This window comes from Ascochyta rabiei, chromosome 6, assembly GCF_004011695.2.
Source record: "Ascochyta rabiei chromosome 6, complete sequence".
Lineage (NCBI taxonomy): Eukaryota > Fungi > Ascomycota > Dothideomycetes > Pleosporales > Didymellaceae > Ascochyta > Ascochyta rabiei.
Window position 1 is genome coordinate 1,265,029 of NC_082410.1, and position 25,662 is coordinate 1,290,690.

The 25,662-nt window shown below is 52.5% G+C and overlaps 10 protein-coding genes across 10 annotated transcripts, besides 1 other annotated feature; 6 read left to right on the forward strand and 4 right to left on the reverse strand.

Moving 5' to 3' along the window:
* Positions 1-43: 43 nt before the first annotated feature.
* On the reverse strand, positions 44-2,191 carry EKO05_0004320 (D-lactate dehydrogenase (cytochrome); the record flags this gene model as incomplete). The annotated part of the gene is made up of 10 exons (XM_059636359.1): positions 44-372; positions 422-629; positions 682-703; positions 761-1,048; positions 1,097-1,198; positions 1,250-1,284; positions 1,363-1,459; positions 1,515-1,623; positions 1,671-1,863; positions 1,916-2,191. The coding sequence occupies 10 exons, from the start codon at positions 2,189-2,191 to the stop codon at positions 44-46; spliced, it is 1,659 nt and encodes a 552-aa protein (XP_059492342.1).
* Positions 2,192-3,462: 1,271 nt separating this feature from the next.
* Positions 3,463-6,965, forward strand: EKO05_0004321 (uncharacterized protein; the record flags this gene model as incomplete). Its single annotated transcript, XM_038939144.1, has 5 exons — positions 3,463-3,540; positions 3,647-3,797; positions 3,851-3,951; positions 3,998-4,795; positions 4,842-6,965. 5 exons carry the CDS (start codon positions 3,463-3,465, stop codon positions 6,963-6,965), a joined length of 3,252 nt encoding a protein of 1,083 aa, XP_038800130.1.
* A 1,094-nt stretch (positions 6,966-8,059) lies between these two features.
* EKO05_0004322 (RNA-directed RNA polymerase) lies at positions 8,060-12,181 on the forward strand (the record flags this gene model as incomplete). Its single annotated transcript, XM_038938986.2, has 3 exons — positions 8,060-8,433; positions 8,484-9,061; positions 9,105-12,181. The coding sequence occupies 3 exons, from the start codon at positions 8,060-8,062 to the stop codon at positions 12,179-12,181; spliced, it is 4,029 nt and encodes a 1,342-aa protein (XP_038800131.2).
* A 309-nt stretch (positions 12,182-12,490) lies between these two features.
* On the forward strand, positions 12,491-13,588 carry EKO05_0004323 (uncharacterized protein; the record flags this gene model as incomplete). The annotated part of the gene is made up of 1 exon (XM_038945557.1): positions 12,491-13,588. The coding sequence occupies one exon, from the start codon at positions 12,491-12,493 to the stop codon at positions 13,586-13,588; it is 1,098 nt and encodes a 365-aa protein (XP_038800132.1).
* Positions 13,589-13,725: 137 nt separating this feature from the next.
* On the reverse strand, positions 13,726-14,773 carry EKO05_0004324 (uncharacterized protein; the record flags this gene model as incomplete). Its single annotated transcript, XM_059636360.1, has 3 exons — positions 13,726-14,160; positions 14,211-14,428; positions 14,476-14,773. The coding sequence occupies 3 exons, from the start codon at positions 14,771-14,773 to the stop codon at positions 13,726-13,728; spliced, it is 951 nt and encodes a 316-aa protein (XP_059492343.1).
* A 393-nt stretch (positions 14,774-15,166) lies between these two features.
* EKO05_0004325 (uncharacterized protein) lies at positions 15,167-17,337 on the reverse strand (the record flags this gene model as incomplete). Its single annotated transcript, XM_038939055.2, has 3 exons — positions 15,167-16,799; positions 16,847-17,249; positions 17,298-17,337. The coding sequence occupies 3 exons, from the start codon at positions 17,335-17,337 to the stop codon at positions 15,167-15,169; spliced, it is 2,076 nt and encodes a 691-aa protein (XP_038800133.2).
* Positions 17,338-18,018: 681 nt separating this feature from the next.
* On the reverse strand, positions 18,019-18,909 carry EKO05_0004326 (40S ribosomal protein; the record flags this gene model as incomplete). The annotated part of the gene is made up of 3 exons (XM_038938966.1): positions 18,019-18,613; positions 18,670-18,743; positions 18,796-18,909. 3 exons carry the CDS (start codon positions 18,907-18,909, stop codon positions 18,019-18,021), a joined length of 783 nt encoding a protein of 260 aa, XP_038800134.1.
* Positions 18,814-18,859: a tandem repeat.
* Positions 18,910-19,571: 662 nt separating the features above from the next.
* Positions 19,572-21,035, forward strand: EKO05_0004327 (uncharacterized protein; the record flags this gene model as incomplete). Its single annotated transcript, XM_038945558.1, has 1 exon — positions 19,572-21,035. The coding sequence occupies one exon, from the start codon at positions 19,572-19,574 to the stop codon at positions 21,033-21,035; it is 1,464 nt and encodes a 487-aa protein (XP_038800135.1).
* Positions 21,036-21,377: 342 nt separating this feature from the next.
* On the forward strand, positions 21,378-22,647 carry EKO05_0004328 (uncharacterized protein; the record flags this gene model as incomplete). Its single annotated transcript, XM_038938768.1, has 2 exons — positions 21,378-21,637; positions 21,687-22,647. The coding sequence occupies 2 exons, from the start codon at positions 21,378-21,380 to the stop codon at positions 22,645-22,647; spliced, it is 1,221 nt and encodes a 406-aa protein (XP_038800136.1).
* Positions 22,648-23,575: 928 nt separating this feature from the next.
* Positions 23,576-25,489, forward strand: EKO05_0004329 (uncharacterized protein; the record flags this gene model as incomplete). The annotated part of the gene is made up of 5 exons (XM_038938690.2): positions 23,576-23,671; positions 23,724-24,008; positions 24,058-24,364; positions 24,411-24,642; positions 24,703-25,489. 5 exons carry the CDS (start codon positions 23,576-23,578, stop codon positions 25,487-25,489), a joined length of 1,707 nt encoding a protein of 568 aa, XP_038800137.2.
* Between the last annotated feature and the right edge of the window lie 173 nt (positions 25,490-25,662).

The window sequence follows — 25,662 nt, forward strand, 5'->3', positions numbered from 1 at the left end:
CACAGTATTCCAAAGGATGCTGCCCCGTCACCCCAGCTGAATCTTAAGCTTTTGCATCCATGATCTTCCCCGGGTTCATGAGCCAATACGGATCGAGCGCGCCCTTGATGCTTCTCATGACGTTGATTGTGTCCAAGCCAAGTTCTTTTTGAAGTGAGGCTTTCTTACCTAACCCAATGCCATGCTCGCCGGTGCATGTCCCCTCCATCTCTAGTGCGCGGTGGACCATGTCGTGCACACACTTCTCGACGGCCGCGCGCTCCTTTGGGTCCTTGCTGTTGTACATGATGCTTTCGTGGAAGTTGCCATCGCCTATGTGACCCAGTATACTGGCAAAAAGACCGAGGTCATCCATTTCTTTCTTCGAAATTTCTATAGTGCGGTCAGCAAGCGGCTTCACATGGGATGTCGATTCGCATACCTATGATATCTGGTAGCCTAGAAATTGGAACAGCAACGTCTGTTGACCAGACCTCGTCACCTTCTCTGCGAATTGCCATCATGCTCCAAAGGGATTCTTTGCGCGCTGACCACAGCTGCTTGCCTTCTTCGGCAGTTTTGGCGAACTCGAAATTACCGCTCTTGTGCATCTGGGAAATGTTCTTTACCAGCTGGATGTTCTCTTGCACCTATGCAGATTAGCTTTCTTCTAATCGACCACATAGCCGTACGAGAGCTTACCCCCGCCTTGGTGCCTGAGAATCTGTTCGCAACAATCAGTCTGTGCCTGGGTTATATCCGAGCTCTTTTGAGAACGTACTTGAAAAACATTGTTGGGACCTCCTTCCATTTTCTGTTCGTTGATCCTGCTTTGTTGATCACTCCCATCTGCACATCATCCATGATCTCCATCGCGGCAACAGGCACGCCTGCTCTGAGGACTTTGGAAGCTGCAGCTGCAGCATCGCGGATCGTGGGGAATGTGACGACAGCGACGCTAGTTTCTTGCGGGATTACAGCCAGTTTCAGCGTGATCTCAGTCACGATGCCTAGTGTGCCCTCAGAACCAACGAAGAGATTGGTGAGGTTGTAGCCGGCGGAGGATTTTCTCTGCGGTGTCAGATTCATCCATTTCAGTTGTATGCTTGCTGCTCACCGTGGCCGCTTTCGAGTCTTGATGATTGTGCCATCAGCCAAAACTACTGTAAGGTTGATGACCCATTCTTTCATGGTGCCATACCGCACGGCGTTCGTTCCGCTGTCGCCGTCTCAGCCGGAGTGTCATCTTGTAGTTTGGTGATACAATTACCTGCAACTTGTGCCAACCATGCCTCCAATTCTGGCCTGCTTCGATTAGCGAAGTTCGGATTACCGCTTTAGGTGATGCCGACTGAACGTTGGAATCTCGAAAGGGTCACTCACAGATGGCCCAGGATCCACGGGGAAGAACAGGCCCGAGTCTTTGATTTGATCGTTCAAGCTCATCCAGGGCACCGAAGGCTGAACAACGACGTCCATACTACAGATCTCACATCAGCCCCGTATCACTGACTCTTCCTGACATCTGAGCTTACTCATCTGCGTGCAGCGCGAGGATCTGGTCCATGAAGGTGAAGTCGATGCTCATGCCGCCAAAAGGTGCCGAGAAATTGGCTTCTAAACTTGATCCTCCGGAATAAGGAACTGTAGCAGTTCAGTCTCAGGTTCGATGCGATGACTGCTGCACATACTCATAGGTATCTTGTATTTGTGGCAGATTTGCGCGAGCTGCGAAACTTCCTCTGTGGACTTGGGATACGCGACTGCAACCGGGAGCTGGTCGATGTTGATCGAAGACCATTCTGAGTAGCCATGTCTGTGGAGGTCTTCGTCATCCGTACTTATTGTGTCTTCACCAAACGTTGCTCTTAGCTCAGCGATTGCCTGACTCTCGTCAGTGAGAGTACGCAATCGTTACTGGACATCGTAAACGTGCCTTCTCCATCTCGTGCTTCGAAGCATACTGAGGGCCTGTAGACTTCAACCACGGGAGCTGTACGCTCGAAGCATCGCTGACCCCGTATAGGTATGTCGCTGTGCCGGTGAATGCCGAGAACAAGAGCACTCTGCCCGATGTCCAGAACGCTTTTTGATTGCGAACAGGCCCAGGCTTGGTGGTGTGTTTGAGTCCAGGTGGTCTTGCTCGAGAGCTTTCACGTTTTAGCAGAGGTGAAGCCGACTGTCTCAATCTTGCAACTCGCTGGCGAAACATTGTGTGGTCAGTGAGAGGGACTGAATGATGTTGAAGTAAGCCGTGCAGCGGCCGAAGAGACTAAAAGGCAGAGCCCACCTTCGACGCCCATAGGGTCACGCGGCAAGCTCGAAGCTACGGAAATAGAGGCATGAAGTCAAACACCGCTGTGGGACTCGGCAGCACCTCAAGGATTGGAGAGTGTCCAAGAAGCGGGTCGAAGGCGGGAATAGCCTCGGACTAGACGCCGTTGGCGCCGTTCATCTTGCGAGCATCATGTCGAGCAGCGGCGCACAGGCAAAGCCTCCAAGGCCTCCAAGGCCTCCAGGCGTAGGTGGCTGACGAGTTGTGAGGATATTTCTCGACACCCCGGCTCGTGCAGCAAATGCGCGATGGATGTGCTGCATGGTCAGATGCAAGGGACCAGTGAAAAGCAAGGCAATTGCGGGGAAGGTCAAGGCTGTCGTATTTGAGTGCATCATGAACGAAAATCCGGGTACGTTCCGATCTGTCGCTGTCGCGTGACGAGGCTCATTGTTAGATCCAACGGTTACAGACAACCCCCAACCCCGTCGATCCTCTAGATGCTGCCCAGGCCATGCTGCATGGACCGCTGAGAGATGCAGTCGTAGTAGTTAGAGGCGCCCACTAGCCCGGATCCTCATGAGCTTGAGGCTCTCGAAGTTCCCTGCAACTGCCACGACGCAGGTGGAAAAACAGCTGCCGGTGATTATTGGGTGTCTGTGATACAATTACTCATGAAAACGCAGGCCCTTGTCGGTGCAGCGTATGAACGTTCGCTAAGAAGGTCCGTGGGGGTAGAGGCTTTGCGTCCTGCGCCTACTCATCCCACTCTTGATACTCGATGCGAACCTAGGGCCTTTGTGATCAATGGCCACGGGGCGCCAACCCCGGTTCAAATGCCGCAGTGACGGCACGCGACCGCACTGATACCAGATGTCTTCCGGCCTCGTTAGGGCATAAGAAATGAGGGCGTTTGCCTCGACTCGACATAAGCAGCTGCCAAAAGCAATGAAGCGCCCGAGCTAGAGCCGGAGAGCGGGCAAGCTGACAGGCGGAAAGTCAAAGCCCGACGTGACGTTGCAGCACAAGCATGGAACGAGTTGAGCCGACGTTCGCGTTGGATTTTGGGGGTTCTGGACGATGCTTGAACGTGAGCGCGCGTGTGTTTCGTGTTCTCGGTTGTCGGGGTAGCGGCAACCCCAAACAAATTCGACCACGCTCTACCACGAGCCTCTGGCCTTGCCCTGCGCAACCTGACTCGGCCCAGCATGGAGGTGGATATCGGATCGCAGTTGTCGTTGGAACTGACAAGGATAATTGAGTGTCCCTACCCGGCCTCGCTGTCAGTGAGTATCTGCCCCGCATCTCTCCAGCTGTGACGGTTACACAACACGACAAATGACTTGATGCATATGTACCAGATATGCAAACGCTGACGTACGACCATCACAGAAACTACGGGATCTCCTTGCTCATGCTGATGAAGTGACCATTCAGTCCTGCATCCAAGACCAACCGTCATGTGCAGTGACGAGGCTGGCTACGCTCATATGCGATGCTTTACCTCTATGGTCTTATACTTCGCATGTACTGCAGCTTCTGTGTATGTGTGGGCCCATGCTGGAACTTCACGAGGTCGACTAACGACATGCTCAGGCTGTGCTCCTGAATTTACCAAGAAGCTCTTGCTTCAAAGCCCAGGTTTTCTCAATGCTTTGCTTGTGAAGGCGAACTCTTCGCAGCAAGACTTCGAGGACGTGAGTCTAAGACCGCATTTTACTGGTCCTGACTGATATCCCCCAGTACCTGGCACTATGTGTCCAGCTTCTGTCAAGGCCGCTTCCGGAGTCTATACCACTACCCGCAAGTGCCCAGTCGTTCTTCCTTCGAGTGTTTGAGCGGGCTACCCAGAATCCGGATGTGAGCACTCTCCAGCCTGTGTACAGGATGCTCAACGGAGCATGTCGGAAACTCCTCGGTCTTCTCACAACCGATGTACGACAGCAGTTTGACCGTGAGCTATGCCACATCCTGTCTTCAAATGGTACTGGCCAGAACTCTATGTTGTTGCTGTGGTGCTTCGGGATAGTAATCCTTGCAGAGCATCCAGAAGATGTTCATGGCTCACAGGATCTTGGTTACAGACAGTCAGTATTGACTGAGAGGCAATGGAAGACAGTATCTGGGCGCAAGTTGTTCGGATCAACAAGCGGGCTGTACAAAACCATTAACTTGACCTACCTCAGTGTCATATGGGCCACGAAGGGTGATGTTGGTGTGTCAGACGCCGAGGCTATCGAGGGCATACGCATAGCTGTGAAAGCACTACGTTTCGTGGACGGTGAGGCTCGTGAGGGCTGGCCCAGCTCGAGCGCGTTGGCCAAAAACATCTTTCCTAAGCTCCCTGCCAAGATTATGCGCAGAGGCATAAACCCAGCCGTTCAACTCGAGGCTCTATGCTTCTATGCGATGATTGCAGGGGCGAACAACCTTCCAATAGAGGTCGTAACGCAGTACCACTGTTGTTTAATCGCACTCGAGCACCTGACAGATGCCAGTTCGTTACACGAGATTCTTGAAGTCTCACTTCCCATCTTTGCTGTAGGTGAAATCCTCGATAACTCATAATTTCCGCTGATCAGAATAGCCACAATTACAAGACAGTTTGTTCCGGGCGTTGCTCACTCAGATGATGGATGCATGCATCGCAGACCCGGCCACACGCTCTCTTACAAATCTTGTTGTCCTAGTAGAGACTATTACTGTCGTGTCGTCGACTTGCGAAGCCTTGAGAGCAAAACTACTACTAGCACTCTCATCAACGACATTACAAGCCAAAGTCTGGGATTTGATCCGAGCTAATGCGACAGTTGCAAATGCCAGGTGTCCTACATATGCCGCTGCGTTGCATCGAGACGTAGCCGCGGCAACGATTTCTTTGTTGTTAAACGCAGTTATCTCAGTGCAGCCAGGAGAGACCTCATTACCACAAAGTCTTGCATCTGCTCTGATCACGAAGCAGCGCAAGCTCCCCTATGTTTCCAGGCAATGCTCACACACTCACACTGCTCCGGGTGGTCCTTCTATATCACTCTTTCAGCAAGAATCGACACCTTTCACAGGCCAACACCTCCAAGACTGGAGGACTCGGTTGAAGTCCGAGCTTGTGAGCCAAAATTCCTACCAGCGCGACTCCATCGTACGCTCGGTCGCGCAGATCTGCCAAGATCTTGAAACACGATGCAATACGGTAGAGGAGCCGCTTCGTCGGGAGAAAGCAAGATCGAGAGAACTTGAGCAGCGTGTGGGGGAGCTCAGTGAGCAAGTTTCCTCACTCGAGTCACAAGCGGCAGATGACCGGTTCCACCTCGATGGACTGGAAGATGAAAAGCTCGGTATCGCAGACGAAAAGGATAGGCTCAGTGTGAAATTCAACGAACTTCAAGTCCATTTCGACGAGGCCAGGCGAAATGCCGACGAGGCGCTCCACACCGCTCAGGAGGAGTCCAATGCGAGACAGCTTGAGCTACGCTCGACGATCTTGAACCACGAGGAACAACTCCGTAGTCGCGAAGATGACATCCAGAGACTGAACAACACGATAGCTCAAGGACGGGACTCTTTGGAACATACAGAGGAAGAGCTTCGAGCACTTGGCGAGCGATACGAGAACTTGCAGACCCGCCTTAACGATGTCGGCCGCCAGCTCGACGACGAGCGAGAAACAAAATTCAGGCAATCTGAGGAAATCTTACGCCTCAAGGAACGTGGCATCAATCTCGAACATCAGCTGCAGAGTACTGAATCTGAACTGGAGGTCACCACTGGGCAACTGAGCGATTTAGAGGTCAGCCACCAAGAATTGAAGCAGTCATCAGAGGACACATTGAGGAAATTGGAGGCCAGCTATACCACTGACATGGAAGCGGCTGCTGTTAGAGCTGAAGAAGAGTACAATAAACTAAACAAGAAGCTCACAGATTCCCTCCAAAGCAGCTGGCAGCTCAAGGATGCCCATGACAAGACTCGGCGAGAGCTGCATTCCCTACAGAATTCATTTTCGACGCTAGAAACCAAAGCGCAAGAACTCGATATTCTTTGCGGCGAACAAGAGGAGGAGCTGGAAGAACTGAGAACCCTGCGCAAGAATGTCCTGGCATCCATGGGTCTTGCGACACAAAACCCTTTGGCGATTCGATCAGCATCTCGGTCACAAAAGGATGGCACTGTCACGGAGACTCCGCAAGAACCACGACAGCACAGGCGCCGAAAGTCGGCTATCAAACTCCACGACCTTGCACCAAACCCCACGACAATAGTTCAAAACCTCAACAGCACTGCAATGGACGACATTGCTGAAGCATCATTCGCTTCCTCTCTGGACGACTCCCAGAACGGCTCGACACCAAAACGCCAAAGGCCTTGCCTATCCTTTAAGATGCCCACAATGCAGACGCCTTCTAATCAGAGGCCAGCTCTCGCTTCGCGCTCGACATCGAAGAAGCTGTCGCCAGTTAAACGCTCAGCTTTGCGTCAAATGTCCCCAAACCGCCGGCATACCACGGTTGGCTTTGCACTCTCTGAGACCGAGGACCAGGTGCAAATTCAGGACGCAGGCTTGGCAAGAAAGAGGCGAGGAAGTCTGCGTGGAGCTTCCCAAGACGATTTTGACATGGATGACTTCCTTGCAGGTACACCACTGACACCAGGTGCTTTCACATCAGGCACTGGAAGAGTACCTGAGGACGATGTAATCACCACTGAGCTCTGAATTTCATAGCATGGGGTGCGTTGCATACTTGGCTGGTATTTGTGCTTTCTGGCATGTGGCAGTGGAACGGGTACTTGCATATTGGGCGTACATGGGTCGGTCACCGTCAAACAACAGGTTTTGTTCCTACCTGGGGTTGTCTATCTTCCTTCACTTGCTTAGCGCTTGCTTGGTTCTAGTTATTTCACGTGTATCTTCTCGAAACACTACTCCACTCCCATGCTCCGTCTCTGCTCTGGTCTATCCAATTTTGAGAGCCCATTGGGAAGGTACATTGAGTGTCATCTACATTGCTATCTCACCACTACACACTGCTTCCACGATCACGTCGTTGCTGACCAAAGCCGCACCTAAGTCTTTTCCAAACATTTTTACACCACCTCAGCTCACACCATACTCCTTCTCTAGACAATTTAACCACAAGTCCTACGAGGGCGACGGCTCATCTCTCGAATTCAGATAGACACGGAGTTGCGTCTGTCACTCGGCGGTTGAGACAGATCTGCGACTTCCTGATCGATAATCTCCAAACAACAAACAACAAACACCAACCACATCCTGACAGCCGAATCGCAATTTCAATCGTCTCCCAATAACAAAAATAGACGTAATATTTGGAGACATCAACTATGCTAGCCTTCACCTACACGCTTGCTTGACCGCTCGTCCACCGCTCTTACCAGATCGGCAGTCACCAGCCAACGCGTTTGCCATCCCACTCATTAGCTTGCTCTGATACAAGCTGCATCTCTCAATATTTACTCTGCCAACCTCATCCACACCATTCCCACCTTTTCTCATCCCCTAGACTCAAATACGATCCACGAAGTAACGACAAGTGCGTCCTCTCAGGACCAGCCGAGGAGGCAATCTTCCTCATGGATCGTCACACTAACGATCGCCCGCGAGGATACTATAGAGGATATGGTCGCTCTGGTGACAATGCTAGTTCAGATGGACAGGCATACTCAAGCAGCTCAAGTGGCTCCAATACACAACCCGGTCACACTCGCCCCGTCATTAGACCATCATCAAACCCAGTCAGCCGCGTGCGAACTCCCGAAAAGCCTGGTGCATGCCCCAACCGGGTGGACATGTCTGTTGCGCCCGTTAAGCCTGGTAGTAAGCAATCATCCTTCACCTTGAATGGTCATCAAATCAGGGAGACTTACAAGCCTCGACTGAGCGCAGCAAGTAGCTCAACGAAGCCTTCACCAACAGTAACTACAGTTCTCAAGAGCAATATTGCTCGCCAGCAGTCAAGCAGCCAGTATGTGTTGAATAGGTCTCTCATAAGCACTGCGCCGTCGTCCTGGGCCCTGAATCAAGAGCTCAAAGTGAAAATTCTGGGCATTCACAAGAAATACTGGACCAAAGACGTCTATTTCGCCATGTCAGAATTAGGGACCGTCACAAAGATCGACATACAATCTTGCAGCCGAGACAACAACGTCTGGGTGATTTTCCAGTACGTCGAATTGCTCACACCATGTATATCGTGCTAACATGGACGTTTAGACCTCCTCCCAAAAACCTCCCTCCTCAACGCCTTCGCATCAACCAAGACTTCGTGCGATATGAAATACAGACACCATGGACCAGTACTGTTCCTAGCCCGGTAGATTCTGCGCGGGACTATCAGGAGTGCAACATCCTGTTTGCTGACTCGATCGACTTTGGCGTCCGGATTGCAGAATCTGGTTTGGCCAAAATGCATGAAGTGCGTAGCAAGGGTAACATCCAAGTCACCCTGGACCTCAAACGAAAAGAGCTCGACATCCAGTTCCCTATGGCAATCGACCTTGAGAACTATAACTTTCGCTTCAGATTGCCGATCACCCAGCTTTCACACATCTACAGGATACAGGATGGCGACAATTCATCATCCTTGATCATTCCCTTTGATGTACCACCCCAATTCTTCGCCCAGAAGAAACTAAGCACGCATGACAGCGATTTCTTCCCGACGAAAGAGCGTTCCTGGAAGGTTTGGAGCACGTGGTTCCGTGAGACTGACGTGGTTGATGGCCGCACGCGGCGACAATTGCAGACGATGCCGTTGATCCAACACAAGGGCTCAGCCACCATCGATATAGGTAAGATATCATTTTGGAGGTCAAATCAAGCTAACAGTACCAGGTCAATGGACCGCTTATCGCCTACTGTTCAATAACGAAACAATGTCCGGTCCACAGTTCGACGAATTCCGCAGTGCGCTCGGCGACTTTGGCGTTACCATCCAAGACTCTGACCAGTTCACCACATCTCCAGGGCATCCATTCCGACTATCTGAAATATTGGGAGAAGAGTTTGCAGACACATACTCTCATACAGAGTCTTCGCACAAAGCATCCATCTTTGACGATCTTGTTTCCGATCAGGTTCACCTCGCTTTTCCTGTCCGTTATCAGCTTGAAGCTTGCATGTCAAATGGATTCATCAAAGAGAACAGCGTGACACGCGAATTCCTCAGGAAGCTTGAGATTATGGACCCTCTCCGAGCCGTGCATATCCTTGAAAAGGTGGTCGACAAACAGCACGTTTATTACGACCCTATGGACATCTTTATGATTCGTATCAAAAGCATTCGTCAGAGATCGATACCTAGACACTGTGTAATGCAGCGGTCTGTCAACATTACACCGACCATGATGCACGTTGCCTCTCCCATCATGGAAATCTCGAACAGGATTACCCGTCAATACCTTGCAGATGCCGAACGATTCATCCGTGTAAAATTCTCAGACGAGAAGGGCGAAGGTCCTCTGAGAAACATGCCAGGCGGCAGAGCTGATGCGCTCTTCAATCGAGTGAGTCGTGCCATGAAGCACGGTATCGTCGTAGCTGGTCGCTACTACGAGTTCCTGGCATTTGGGAACTCACAGTTTCGGGAGAACGGTGCATACTTCTACGCACCAACATCCACTAAGTCGGCGCATGACATCCGCATGACTCTGGGCCAATTCGACCATATCAAGACTATAGCCAAGTACGGTGCTCGGCTTGGACAGTGCTTCTCCACCACTCGCGCGATGCAAACTACTGTTAACGTACAGAAGATTCCCGACATCGAGCGGAATGGCTACAGTTTCACCGATGGAGTCGGAAAGCTGTCAGAGTTTCTTGCGCAGATGGCTGCACAAGATCTCGGATTGCACAATGCGTTCGACGACCCGCCGTCTTTGTACCAGTTCCGCCTAGGTGGCTGCAAAGGTGTGCTTGCTCTTGATCCAGCCCTCAAGAAGAAGGAAGTCCACATTCGTCCCAGCCAGCACAAGTTTGACGCTGTGTACACCGGTCTGGAGATTATCCGCTGCTCTTCCTTAGCCACACCGTTCTTTAACCGCCAAATTATCAGCATACTTTCACATCTGGGTGTATCCGATCGTGTCTTCATCCGGAAGCAGCAGCACATGGTGAATGCGTACGAATTGGCCATGACGAACAAGACAGAAGCGATGGATTGTCTTTTGAAGCACATCGATATGAATCAGACAACTCTGACGATGGCGAGCATGGTCCTCGACGGATTTTTAGAGAGTCGAGAGCCATTCATGATGTCGCTCCTGCATCTTTGGCGTGCTAGCACCATCAAGGATCTCAAAAAGAAAGCTCGGATCGCTATCGACGATGGTGCTTTCGTACTTGGCTGTGTCGACGAATCCGGTATATTGCGCGGCCACTACGATGAACCGCAATCGCGACTTGATGCTACCCGGGAAGAGAAACTTGACACGCTGCCAGAGATTTTCATCCAAATCGATAATAGTAGCCGGAAAGGCCATTACAAGGTCATCGAGGGCACTTGTATACTCGCGCGTAATCCGTCTTTGCATCCTGGAGATGTTCGTGTTGTTCGTGCAGTCGACAAACCAGCTCTTCATCATCACAAAAACGTCGTTGTACTTCCCCAGGATGGCGATCGCGATCTCGCCAATATGTGCTCAGGCGGCGACCTTGATGGCGATGACTACATGGTCTTGTGGGATAACGATCTCTTACCGAAGACCATCAACGTCCCTCCTATGGACTTCACACCCGTGAAGCCGATTGAGAAGGTGGGCCCCATAGACATAGCCGATGTCAGTGACTTCTTCGTCACCTACATGAAGAACGATTCGCTCGGTCGAATCGCCCATGCCCATCTCGCACAAGCTGATCATCAAGACGCGGGGGTCAACAGCCGTGTATGTTTGGAGCTCGCGAACTTACATTCACAGGCAGTCGACTACTCAAAGAGCGGCATTCCTGCCGTCATGGACTACGCGCTGGGGCCCAAGAAATGGCCTCATTTTATGGAGAAGAAGCACAAACCTGCGAGTCAAATATATGACTCCAAGAAAATATTGGGCCTATTGTACGATCAAGTGCAGCTCGTTGACTTCAAGCCGACGTGGGAAGACAACTTTGATCAGCGGATACTTGATGTTTTTGATCTCGACAAGCCTCTGCTACAGAAGGCTGCGGAGACCAAGGCGGACTACGACGATGCCTTGAAGAGATTGATGGCGAAACATGGTATCAAAACAGAATTTGAAGCTTTCTCTGTCTTTGTCCTGGTACACAATGAAGAGAGCCGCGACTACAAGTTTGCCGAGGAGTTTGGGCGGACAGTTGGAGCGTTGAAGGCACAGTACCGAGAGACCTGCATCGCCGCTGCCGAAGCAACAAGCATCGTCGAGTGGGATCGCATTGGGCCCTTCGTCGCTGCAATGTACTCGGTGACAGCGAAGGAGATGAGGGAGGCGCTTGATGAATGCCGAAAGACTAAGACTGTCGGGGGCCAGGAGGTACCGTTACGCAGGATGGACGCCGAGTCTATGCCGTTGATGTCCTTTCCATGGATATTCTACAGCGAGCTGGGCAAGCTGGCGACTGGTGCCCGCACAACAACCCAACTGGAAATTACTCGAGGAAAACGACCGCAGACGCAGCATCATAGCAATGGCAAGGAGACCGGGTTCGAACTTGGCACCGTAGAGACCGATGAAGGGGTGACACGGTTCGGAGAAGTGCTAAATTTGGACTTTGAAGACACCCAGGCAACAGTTAGCCCTGAGCATTTCTCCAGGCCAGGAGATCACGGAAAGCAGGAGGAAGGAGCGCAGCCTAGAGGGTCACCGCCTGTTACGTCCTCGTCTTTTAGATCAGCAGCTGCTATTCTTTCAGACGACAGCAAGGTGTATGACAGGCAGTGGCCTGAAGAGGATGCGTGAGGGTCAGATCGTCAGCTGCGAGGAGTTGGGATGGCGATGGAGGAAAGCACTTCGAGGCTCTGCCATGCACAGAAGTATCGGTACTGGCATTTATCGGTAGTGTACCAATTTTGTCCCACACATGTACGATAGGTAGAACCTCAGTAGGAAAAGGGAAAAAAATCAGAAAAAATAAAAGCCCCGACCAAAGTGCAATGTCAAGTGAATGGTGAGGGATTGCTTTCAGCTGTAGAAATCTTTACGTCTTATCGATAACCTTGAAGCCATGCAGAGTTCCGCCCTCACATTTTCTCCCCGCAACTGCTCACGATGAGCTCGTCATCACGCATACCACCTCTCCTACAACCCTATGTTAAGCTTCCTCGCGAAGATTCGCTACTCCTCCTCACGAGCACACTCGGCGCCAGCGCGAACTGGTTGCTGATACGGTTCCTTTGTGATGCGCTGAGCAACAACAACCACGATGGCGGGGCAGATGAAGGTCACAATGTGGTACTCGCCTCATGGATGAGGGATTATGAGTTCTGGAAGCAGGAAGCTAGAAAGGGTGCAGGGTTGGATCTGGAGAGGCTGAGGAGGGAAAAGAGATTTGCATTCGTGGACGGATTGAGTGGGCTGGTCATGGGCGATGTGAAGGACGCGCACATCCAGCAGCCGCAAGCGCAAGGCCAATCCATGCCACCGCGACCTCAGGCGCAATCACCCCCGCAAAGGGCTTCACCAATGTTACCCGTCAGAGGACCACCGGGGCGCATAGTACCTGCGAGAGGCCCGCCAGCACCCACGGCGCAACCAGCCCGTCCAGCATCAAGTACGACTGCGCCCGCCGCAGCGACACCGCAATCGAACACGAGTAGCCAGACCGCACTAGAGCACCACACCCTCACCTCTCTCGATCTCACGCACCTCAAGACCACGCTCACAGCCGCCATAGCCTCCCTAATCTCGACACCCACGCGGAAGACTCTCCTGATACTCGACACGCCCGACCTTCCCCTCGCCCTCACCTCCACCTCTCCCAGCGTCTTCACGTCACTCATCCTGCAACTCCACAACACACCGACCGTGTCCCACATCCTGACCCACCTCCACGCCGACACGCCGCTCCTGACCCCGAGCGCGCCACCGCAACCGCTCGAAACCGCACAATACAACTTCCTGACCAAAGTCGCGCATATGTCGCGGAGAGTGATCGGTACCCGAGTGCTGGATACGGGGGTCGCGCGGGACGTGAGCGGTGTGGTTAGGGTCACCGAGCAGCGGGTGGGGTGGGGTGATTTGGGGCTGGAGGGCGAGGATGGGAAGATGGACGCTGACGATAGTGGCAAGGGGAAGGAGTTCTTGTATCAGGTCAAGGGAGATGGGAGTGTCAAGGTTTTCGAGAGGGGCGCTGGTGGTGAGGGTTGATGAGGCAATGCAGCAGTACACACTGGCTGTGGCCCGTAGATTGGACAGTGTGATAAGGCATGAGGCCCTTGTTGCTTGACGAGTTTGATAGTACAGCTCTGAACAGACCGGATAAGAAGAGGGAAGTTCTGGTTTGTTCAGATCAGCGAAATACCATCCCAGCTCCCCTGCTGACCCCACGGGTTATTACTCCAATTCGCCTTCCCATCTGAAGCGCGCACGCGGAAGGGATTCTTGGTCTTCTCGACCCAGGAAGCCACCGAAGGTGACGGTGCCGCATCGCAATCTCCACCCCATGCACTTTTCACATCAGCGCGGTCGAGCTGGCTCGTATGAGGAGTGTCGATTTTCTCGTCATCACCCTGGCCTCTCTGGGTACTTGCACAGCTCCTTCTCGAGGATTCAGAAGTGGTCGAGGCCGTTGACGACGCGCAGTGCTGATCGAAACTTGTCTGGATGCCTGACGTGGTAGGCTGACTGGTCCATTGCACTGCTGGCGACTGGCGGTAATGCGCACGGTACTGGTTCTCTCTTAGCATGAAAGAGCGCTCGATGAGGCCTTCGATGTCGCCCTGTGAGTGGTGAGTTTTGGCCACCTTTGGGTGATTGCGTAAATACGTACGAACGTGAGCCAGCCAGCAAGCTCGTACTCCGCACTGGCCGTCCTTCGGTACTTGAAATCGAGCTCCATAAGCGCGTACTCTTCGACAAGTGCTCCGTCAATCATGATGAAATCTCCTGGATTAGAAGATACCGGAGGTGAGAACTGTGGCGCGTAGTGTGGCTTGAAGAAGTACGAGTGAATTGGTTGGTCTCCGTAAAAGTAGGTTTGACCAGTGGCTACAGTTGGTAAGCAGTAGATCCGTTAACAAAAGAATGCCGCATACCTGACTTTCGGCTGTAAGCAGGTTTCCAGCCCGAGCGTTTCATCGTGAGCAAAAGCTCACTTCCCAAGGACCGCACTGGAGGTTCCCAGAACAAAGTGCTCCTCACAATCTGTGCGTTTCCCTCGTCGAAAGGCACGAGCTCGCCGTGAGTCGAGCTCTCTGGGTCGTCAAAAGCGACGCAAACACCGTAGTTCTCCAAGGCAGTCTGCAGTCTCGAAGTTTCTCTAGAATCCCGGTCAACTTTCGACGGCAGCAATATCATCTGTCGGCTGCTCTGGCCAGTTCCCGCTTTGCTCATATTAGCCAATGACAATCTTGGCGACTGCAACGAAGTCGATGAGCTGTGAAAACTGCTGTGTCGTTCACGTGTAGGCTGCAAGCTACTTTCGTAGTATTGAATGTCTGATTCTGGGCGTCGAGTGTCGTTATGAAAGAACCTCAGGGGCGAAAAAGGCAAAGTGGACGGGGAGCCTATAGCATCCGGCATGTATTCGTTCACTTCGATGCTGCGGTGTTTGTCCATAATGCGTGTCTGCCGAACAGGCTGATGGAGGACGGGCTCGGACTGGCGAGTTGACTCTCGGGAGGTTTTCAGCAGTTTCTCGTAGCTCTGAAATTGCTTCTTGTTGTCTTCATCAGCCTTGCGTCTCGCCTCCGCTATCGCACTCTCGTGTTTCCTATTCAGGCTTCTTTAAGCATCAGCAGCGGCTTTGACCGTATCAAGAGATTTTTGTGCTGTCTCGGCTGCTAACTGAGCTGCTGCAGCATCTTTCAAAGCGAGATTCCTAGTCTCTACAGCTCTCTCTGCTTGATCTTTGAGGTTCTTCACCTCAGATAGCCGTTCTTCTTTTGCAAACTGCTGCTTCTGTTTCATTTGCGCCATAGAATTCTCTAGTGCTTGAACTGTCTTGTTGTGTTCCTCAGTTGCAGCAACAAGCTGAATCCTTTCTGCAATAAGGTCCGCCTCCGCCCCCTGCAGGTCCTCTGTTTGTTGTACAAGAAGCTGCTCAAGTCCTTGGATGACTCTGCTATATTGCTCGGGGACAGTCGACATTTGTTTTGTCTCTACAGCTTCATTCAAGTTTGCCTGAGTCTGCCCAAGCCGGGCCAAGTTATCTTGTTGCGCTGCAAGAAGGCTTTCAATCCTCGACAACCGGGGATCATCTGTGATCGCTGTTCGGATCGCCTTCTCTGCCGAAGCGATGGCAGTCACTTGGGTCTGTTGCAAGATGTCGGTCTGAGCACGTACCTCAGGTACTGGGGGCGGAGGCGGAGCAGGTAGCGATTGGTAAGCAGAAGGCATGTGCGAATACTGACTCCACCTAGAGCTCGTGTCATAGCTTTTGTCGTAGCTCGGCACGGGTGACCCATTCACGGCATACTGTGACCGATATGCAGAGTCTGTATATGGCGTTGTGTTTGCGACGCCTGACATGTATGCATTTGGCATTTGTGCGGGTAGGTGTTGCGAGTATCTGGGGTTGGAAGCAGTCCATATGTCGCGTTTGGACCTCTCTGACACTGGCGGTACAGTGTAGTGTGCCGGATTTGACCTTGGTCGACCGGGGAGCTCTGATGCGGGCGCAGCCTTGCTTGCATGTTTGAGAGGCTTATCGTCAACGTGCTCAAACATTACGTGTGGTGATGTTGGTACTTGTGTCGAATCTATTTGTGCCGTACGCCTCGAACGTTTCGTGGGTTCTGTACCTCTTGCTTTTCGATTCTTTCTTCCAGCACTGTGATCGTTATCCTCCGCGTGAGCATCGGTTACACTTTCTACATCCGAACCATGTTTCTGTGCGACGTCTTCTTCCTCCTTCGCCTCCTGGACCATTTTCAGGAACCTGCAGGTCCATTTGTCATCTTCGTTATGAGCAGAACTCGCGGCAATCTGCTCGTCGGTGAGCGTTGTCCAAGCAGACAACAGTCTATCGACCACAATGCCCGGTTCTGTCTTAGAACCCCAAACAATAATCTCTCGACTCGGCGGCATCGATGGATCTTGTCTTGTTCTGCGTGACGCTAGAGTTCCAATATCCTTGTCCGAAACTTCGTCAGATGCCGAGGGTTGACGTGATGGTTTACGAACCGAACCCAGTACTGACGGTCCGAAAACAATATGGTACAGCCAAGTTGCAGTGTCGAACGAGTATTGTCTGCGGAGATCGAGTTCTGCACGCTTTCCGTGGAGAGGATCAAACGGTTCAGTAACCTCGACATGCTCGAGTTGCGCGCTCTCCACTACCTGGCGATTCGCTTGCACGACACTCTCGGTAACCTTGCGCTGAGTTGTAGTCCGATCGACTGCTTGTGGACTGGTTTGCCTATATCGGTCAGTCTTCGCCAGTCTCGTAGCAATAAAAATGCCTACGTATGATCCACTGGACCTCTCAACAGCACAGCGAGCTGCATTACTGATAGTTGCATCATCAAGGCTTTCTCGATGCCTTCAATATTCTTGAGCAGCGTTTTCGCCCCAGGTTTCCTCAAGGCCCAAATAAATCTGTGTAGACTTCTGGGCGTCTCAAGCAGCTTCCCTAGTTCGGCTTCGACCTGTCTCCATCCCAAGATGATGCTTTTCGTGTTCGCATACAGCTCCTGCTTACAAAGCGTCTCGTTGTTGCTCAGCATGTCGGCCAGGATTTGAAGGCTCGTAGAGAACTGCGACAGTCTCTGTGCAATATCGGCCATCTCCTTTCGCGCATGTCTGAAAGTAGAGGTCACTTTAAAGAGAGCTTTCGCGAATCTGGCTGCGCCATGGGCAGTCGCGGCCACTGCAATTTTGTTACTACCAAAGAACACGGCGTGAGAATGAAACTCACAGGTCACTGCACTTGCGACTAAGCCCACAATTTCTGCCATGTCAGTACACGCGAATCGATCGTTGCGAACTGAGGTGCGAACTGATGATGCCGCGAATTTAAGGTAAACGGTGGTCGAGGCATTGTGCTGCACTCAGCCTCCACCATTCAGATGGGGTGGTTCGCAGCCTGCTCCAGGTCGACGCAGTGAGCATGCAGGCAGACACACGAAAAGCCGCCATTGGTGACAAGTGAGCCGCGATGGCGAAAGGCTGAGCTTGTGTAGTTCATGCACGCATGCTTGACGTTAGCATAGCCTACACTGGGGTGGGGTAGATGAATTGTGATTGTCAGCTCTCAAGAAGGCACAGTCAACGATTGGAGCAGGTGCAGGAGAGGACGCCACAACTGTACATTTGTCGGAGCCGGATTGATCTCTTGGAAATTGCAGAGTTGAGTTTCTAGCAATGGGCGTCATCAGCGCGGAGCAGGTATTTATGTGCCCGGTAAATCTCACCTTGGTCGTTCTTGATTCGACAAGTTAGCTCGCTAGAATAGTAGTGCACCTCATATAGGCATTGGACGATAACATCACAGTGGAGGATCAATTGGAAGGTCGTAATGGAGTTTTCATTTCGTGCCGGACGTCCCAAACCTATCGATTTATAGGAGGGGCCCGTGCATTACCTCACGCCATAACCCAGGAATGCTGAAAAAGAACCGTAGCCTCACCGCTGTACATTTAGTACTTCTTGCCCTCACGGAGGATATCGCTGTACTCCTCGAGCGGGCTGCGGGTGAGCTTGTTCTCAGTCCACAGGTCGGGTGTGAGGAAGCCGTATGTGTTGGCAACAGCGACGAAGGTGGCCTTCAGTGTGTTCTCAAGAGTCTTGGTGGAACCAGTGGATGCGGTGTAGGCATCCTGGACACCAGCCAACTGCAAGAGACGCTTGACAGCGGGCGAGGCGACAAGGCCGGTACCACGGGGAGCGGGAATGAGACGGACGGTGACGGAACCGCACTTTCCGGACTCCTTGGTGGGGAGCGAGTGAGGCTCACCAAGGTTGGTACCCCAGTAACCACGGCGGATGGGGACGACGGCGAGCTTGGCGATGATGATGGCAGCGCGAATGGCAGTCGCGACTTCCTTGGAGGTCTTGATACCGAGACCGATGTGGCCCTCAGAGTCACCAATGACGACGATGGCCTTGAAGCGGGTACGCTGACCGGCACGAGTCTGCTTCTGGACGGGCTTGATCTTCATGACCTCGTCCTTGAGCTTGGGAAGGAAGAAGTCGACGATCTGGTACTCCTTGATGGGGAGAGAGTGGAGGTAGCTGCCGGTTGTCAGTCGCTGTCCGTCGCATTGTGCTTTTCCTGCGCTGGGACGTACATCTCCTCCATGCTCTTGATCTTGCCGGCCTTTACGAGACGGCCGAGCTTGGTCACGGGCTGCCATTCCTTCTCCTGCACAATTGTCAATTCTCTGCACTGCCCCTCAGCTTCTTGGTGTGCGCACCTCGGACTTGCCGCCACGACGACCACGTCCACGGCCGCGGCCACGGCCACGGTCACCACCACGGTCTCCACGAGATCCGAATCCGCCGCGAGCGGGAGCAGGAGCGTCAGCCATTTTGTATGTCGGTGGAATGGACGACTACTGTAAGTGGGATGTTAGCGACTGGCAGAGCGAAGTGCAGGCGGCGCAGACGTACGGTGGATGTTCCTGAGGTTAGTGCTGTTGGTCGCAAAGTTGCAGTTGCGAAGTTCAATATTGCAGGCGGGCCATCTTCGGGTGCGAGCTAAGCGAGAAAGCGCTAATCGACCCTCCACCCACTTTACCATCTATGTACTGTGAACCTCAGGAACGGGAACAGGTCACTCCTTGGCTGTGCGTCTTTGCGTTGGTGTAACATTGCAGTGCTTGATTCTGCCTTTGCGACTCTGTCTAGTTGGATCATAGTGGGCAGTTCACTCTGTCGCAGCAGCAATGCAGCAGGGCAGGAGTTGTGACCGCACAACTTGGCTTCAGCACATATACCATGTTTCAAGGCAGCTGCTTGTCTAAGTCGTATCAAGGAACAGATGCTATGGTACCGTGACAACACGTTACTTGAATAGGCGCACATCACGCGAAGCCGTCATCTGCAACTTTCTGGCGCTGTGAAGCCTTGATGACTAAGCCTCTCCGAGCTTGCTCATTCGTTCGCATGCTCGAAGGAACATGAACAAACAACAGAGCTTGGTAGCTTCCATGGCTTCAACATCTGCTACGAAACCCTAAGCTTATCCAACATGTCACTGCTGAACTCGGTCTTGGGTTCGTTCTCTCCACCTCCGTCAAAGTTCCGGCGATCCTTTGAAGACCCACATGCACGCGACCATGAGCTGCCATTCTACAACTCTCCACCGCCATCGCGCATACCACCGCCAGTGACGTCTTCGCTACTATGGAGCGCCCCAGAAGCCAGTATATCGCCTGCACCTCGTGTCCCGGACGATGTGCTCACATTGCAACGGCGCGCTCGTCATCTAGAGCAGCAGCTTCAGGAGCTACTTGATGCGCAGGCGGACGGGCTAACGAAAGGTCTCGGCAGTAATGAACCTATATCAGATGACTTGGTCTCGAACGGTAGTACCACACCGACAGTCAGCAGTGTCCGCTCGGCCGACAGAAGTGTAGAAAGTGGCGACGATGAGCGCAAACCTTCTAGAAGGAAGCTAGGCCTGAGCACCGCGAGAAGAGGTATCTTCAGGCGCATACAGCAGCTTGCAAGCGTTAAAGCGGAGGAGCTGGACATGCTTGATAAAAATTTGAGGGACTTACAGCACAAAGTGGAGAAGACCGAGGCTTGGACCCAGAAGCGTGCACGACTGGAAGCGAAGATCCACGGTATTGAGGGCGAAAACGCTGGCGCAAAGATCCAGGAACTCCAGACTGAAGCTTCAAAGCTAGAACAAGAGATCAAACAAAAGGAAGAGGAATTGTGGGCGCTCAAGCGGCAGCAACGGCGAGTCCTCGATGAGCTTGCAGATACTGAGAATTCCAAGGAAGCGAGATTATCTTCCTACAAGACTTCAATCTCTATGCTAGACAAAGAGGTTTCGAGCTTCCTCGCGCGCCCTCCGAGTGCGAACCACACGCCATTGTCTACCTCGCCTTTCCCTACACTTGCTCCCAAACGTCGAACTCTCGAGATGGCACACGAATACTGGCAAGACGAATATACAAGACTGGCAGAGAGGTGCGAGGAAGTTGATGTTGAGCGTGCTGCACTTGAAGAAGGCTCAACGCTGTGGAACGACACGGTGAAGAAAGTGGCCGGTTACGAAGCAAGCTTGCAACGGTACATGCACAAAGTAAGCAAGAATGGTGCTGCAGATCCGACACGCCTGCTGGAACAGATGGATACTACCATCTCGTTCCTTGATGAAAAATGGGAATACGCCTCGTCTAGAAGCTGGAACCTCCTCATGTGTGCCATTGGCGCTGAGCTGGAAGCCTTTCAGCAAGGTCGAGATCTCCTACATGAAGCACTCGGAGTAAAGCGGAAGGGCAAGGAGAAAGCTACAGGCTCACTCGTAGAGCTTGAGGATTTTAAGGCTCCACCAGAGGAGATGACTGGATCAGCCATCAGAGTCGGACGTTCACCGCCGAAGCTTGCATTGGTCAAGCCGAGTCTGTTCGAGACTGATGACTCGAATGACGACCCTGACCCTGAGCTAATGATTTCCCACCAGGACACTGATACTGATTGAGGCGTTGTTGTACGTGCATTGGTCTTCGAGCGAGGTGTTTTGGTGTTTAGTTGTTCCATCATCTTCATCGTGGCGTCGGGTAGCGGCGTGTTTTGCTATTGTAGCACGAATTGTACACTGTGATCACGACGAGCGCTGCTTGACAGCATATAGTGACAACCGTGCACGAACTGGTGCCTGGCTCGTTCCTGAGCACACTGCCGCGGCACACCTCCGCAGGTCTGCAACCTCAACCCCACAAACCTGCAACCACACCTTCCGCAGTCTTAGGCCTTCAGCACTCTCCAAAATTCACTAAGCATGCGATGAATATACGCTACGGGTCTGCTGTAGACCCTGAAGATGCGTGTCTCAACGGAGCCCCACTACAGCTTCACGATACCCTCGGTCCACGACGATACGACGCTTGATTGCCGTATATACCACCCAGATGTCCTCGACGAGCCATTGGATGGTAGCAACGGGCAGCAATGGAGAAAACGGGGCATTGTTATGGCACACCCCTATGCTCCGATGGGCGGGAGCTACGATGACCGAGTTGTAGGCATCGTCGTTGACGAGCTCTTGAGGACCGGGTACATAATTGGTACCTTCAATTTTCGGTACCATTCCATAGTCCTGGAGACATTCACAGCTGCTGACCTGGAGCAGGGGTGCTCATGGCTCCAAACACAAAGGTCGTACATCTTGGTCCGGTAGACCCGAATTAGACGACTATGCCTCGTTTGCTGCATGCTTCATGATCTACATGAACCTTATACAGCCATTTCCCTCCTCAGACGCAACCTTCACGCCTGACCAGTCACCTGTGCGCCCAGTAGCGCGTCAATACGGCAACTCCTTAGTCATCCTCGGCGGCTACTCCTACGGTTCTCTGATTTTGAAACACCTTCCGAGCGTACCTTCGATCCTACAACGCTTCTCGAACCCTTTAGCTGGCTCTGCGGCGGACGAGATCTTGCAGAGGGCGCACAAGCTGGCGGACCAAAGCAACCTAGAGTGGATTAACTTGGCTCACAACAACGAGCGAGAGAAGAGCAGGAAAAGGCACGAGCACAAGACGTCACTGACGATTGGAGGAGAAGAGACAAATTCCGGGGCGAGAAGAAGCAGCAGGGAGGCAAAGCGAAGCCTCGACCCCCCACGCGGCCTGGACCTGGGACAGCGCCTGAGAAGACTCAGCCATCGAGACCGGAGGCCGGGAAACTCTATTACGTCTCTCAAGCAGACCGATGTTATCATCACAACCCCCGAAGTTCGCTATCTCCTCATCTCACCCCTGACACCCCCAATATCGACGCTTGCTGCGCCTGCTCTTGGTCAGAAGCTTTGGAGTCGTGCAAGTGACACAAACACAGCGAGCATTGGGAAATGCGCATCTTTAGCAATCTATGGCGACCAAGACATCTTCGCATCGGCAAAGAAAATTCGAGATTGGTGCGGCCAATTGAAAAACGAACACGGCTCAGCATTCTCAAGTGTCGAGATTGCAGGCGCAGGGCACTTCTGGGTAGAGCAGGGGGTTGAGAAACAGTTGAGGGCTGCGTTGAGAGGGTGGATACTCGAGGGACTACATGCTGAGGCACACGATGTTTTTGAAGGTTCCTCGTAATGTGATCGCCGCCGAATGCACATTTATCGTTCTCTTGCCTATCCTCAGATCTTTACAAATATTTTATGCGTACTGCGTACTTTCCTGATGTACAAAGCTACCTACAGCGCACTAGCTTGAGACGAAGGATGCTATCCCTCGTGAAAAGCCCTTGCTTTATACGGATACGATTCGGATTAGGTCATACCAGACGCGAATGCCTTACGCACGGTTCTACATCCCAGGTTTCTCGCTTCCAGCTGTCACCACACCTTCTCTGTGGGCCCTCCCAAGACAACGGTCCATGGCAGCAGCGTGGCGGCACCTGGCCCACGCTTGAGCCATGATTAAACTCGCTTACCGGCCCAAGAGGGTACGAAACATGCCTTGGGAGCAATAACATGGTGTTCTTGCCAGCCAATCAGAAGCATCAACACAGGAACGTGAGCCAGATGTGGTGAGATGTCAAAAGCAGGACCCGCGATGGCGTTCCTTCATCAAGGCCTCATACAGGGCTCCTCGAGCTACAGAAAGCACGTTCTTCCCAATCGATAGTGAGCGTGACAGCACCTGTGTGGTTGCGTGTCAGCCACATCCTAGTTCTTGCTAAAAGCAAAGCTGTATCCGCTATGTTGTAGATCAGACAGTTTCCGGTCTGCTGTCATTGCTTCTGGGGCTTTCTTACCCTGCATATCAGCATCGCCGTCACACCGGTGTTCGTCTCAGCCTCGAAGGGCTGATATAGCCTTGAACGGCCTCCGCTTCAGACCCACCACATACGCTCCACGTTCTTGTACTTGAACAAACTTCTGATGTTGTCGTTCCATCGTGTCGGTAACGCAGCCTATCACGATGTTCCGGGTGTCTATGTAAAGGACCTCTATACTCACCATTAACACATCGCTTATCAACACAGACCCATATATCCGATCCTAACGAACGACGTCGCATGGCCCTGGCCGAAGTGGACAAAGCACCCTTCGGCTGGTACCATGTCCGACTTGCAGTCGTGACGGGTATTGGGTTCTTTACAGATGCCTACAGTGTATGCACAGGCCACCACCACGACTTAGAATTGATACTGACGACCACCAAAGTTGTTCGCAATCAACCTCGCAGTCATTATGCTGGGTATAGTGTACTGGCAAGATGAAAAACATCGTGGCGTTATGCCTCACAACGCCGATACTGCGATCAAGGTTGCAACATCCGCCGGCGCCATCTTCGGCCAATGCATCTTTGGGTACCTTGGTGACCTCTTGGGTCGGAAACGAATGTACGGCGTCGAACTTGTGATTATCATTTCAACCACCCTTGCACAGTCGCTCTGTGGAGAGTCCAGTACTCTGTCGATTGTTGGGGTGCTGATTTTCTATCGTGTGGTAAGCGGCCAACGACACTCTCCCCAAAGTCAGCACTGACATCAAGCAGGTAATGGGGATTGGCGTCGGTGGCGACTATCCACTCTCAGCAGTAATAACTGCAGAGTTCTCTAGTACCCAGCATCGTGGAAAACTCATTGCGGCTGTTTTCGCGACGCAAGGACTTGGCCAACTTGCTGCCGCACTGATGACACTGATCGTTGTGGTCGCATACAAAGATCACTTGGAGCCCATAGCATCAGTCGCTGCCTGTACTGGGAACTGTGTTACTACTGTTGACAAGATGTGGAGGATCATCATTGCCTTTGGAGGTGTTCCGGGCTGGTTCGCATTGTATTACCGACTGACGATACCGGGTGAGTAAGCTCAATCTCCAAACTGGTACCTAGCTGACGAGAACAGAAACACCTCGGTATACCTTCGATGTGCTTTACGATGTTGAGAAAGCGAGCGTGGACGCGAGGAAATATCGATATGGAAAACAGGACAATATCCTCAATCCTGTCGCGCAAGTTCAGACGAGACGTGAGATGAATGGGTACCGGAAGCCACCAGTCACACTGATGGAAGTGTTCCGTTTCTACTCGCAGAAGAGACAGGCGATTCGATTGTTTGGGTGTGCAATGTCATGGTTGTGAGTTCTTACGCCACATGTTACCCTACCCTACCAACCCTACTTACTAACTATCCCCAGCTTTCTCGATCTCGCCTTTTACGGTCTAGGCTTTTCGTCTGCCTCCCTCCTCAGCACCATGGGCTTCGACAAACGCGACAATCTATACCTGAACCTGCGCAACACAGCGACCGGCCAGATCGTGCTCATCTGCGCCGGCGCGCTCCCAGGCTACTGGCTCACCGTCCTGACCGTCGACAAACTCGGCCGCAAACCCATACAAATCGGCGGCTTCGCGATCCTGACCATAATCTTCTGCGTCCTAGGTTTCGCCTGGCAGGTCCTGTCCAAAACCCACCTCCTCATCCTCTACGTCCTGGCCCAGTTCTTCTTCAATTTCGGACCCAACGCAACGACCTTCATCACCCCGGCGGAAATCTTCCCAACAAGAGTGAGGTGCACAGGCCACGGTTTCAGTGCCGCTATGGGCAAGCTGGGAGCGGTGTTTGCGCAGATCTTCTTTGCGCCCATGATCAAGCGCGGTGCTACGCACGAGAATCCCACGCCGTGGATCCACGGCGTGATGCAGATCTTTGCGTTGTTCATGTTCCTGGGCATGTTGACGAGTTTGTTGGTTCCGGAGAGTAAGAGGGCGAGCTTGGAGTCGTTGGCTGGTGAGAAGGCGGATGTGTATGAGGTGCAGGCTAGTGCTTGGAGGAGCAGGACTGGCCGCAGTGAGGATGTGGAAGCGCCGTCAGCGGTGAGGGCCAGTGAGAGTGTCGTCAGTGGACGAAGTAACGAAGGAGCACTGGGAGAGGGAGAGGGCAAAGGGAAGTGGTGGAGACTTAAGGAGAGGGAGGTTCAGTAGCCTTGACCAGGTGTTGTCATTGATCTTCAGTTCTGCATATCCTCTCGCATTTGATTCGGTTCTAGCAGGCCGAAAGAAGGAAAACAATATTGCTTCCAGGATGTTGTTGAGAAGTGCTCCCTATAGCGAGCGCCAGATAAAGTGGACGCTTTTACGCTCAATTAAGAGGCAGA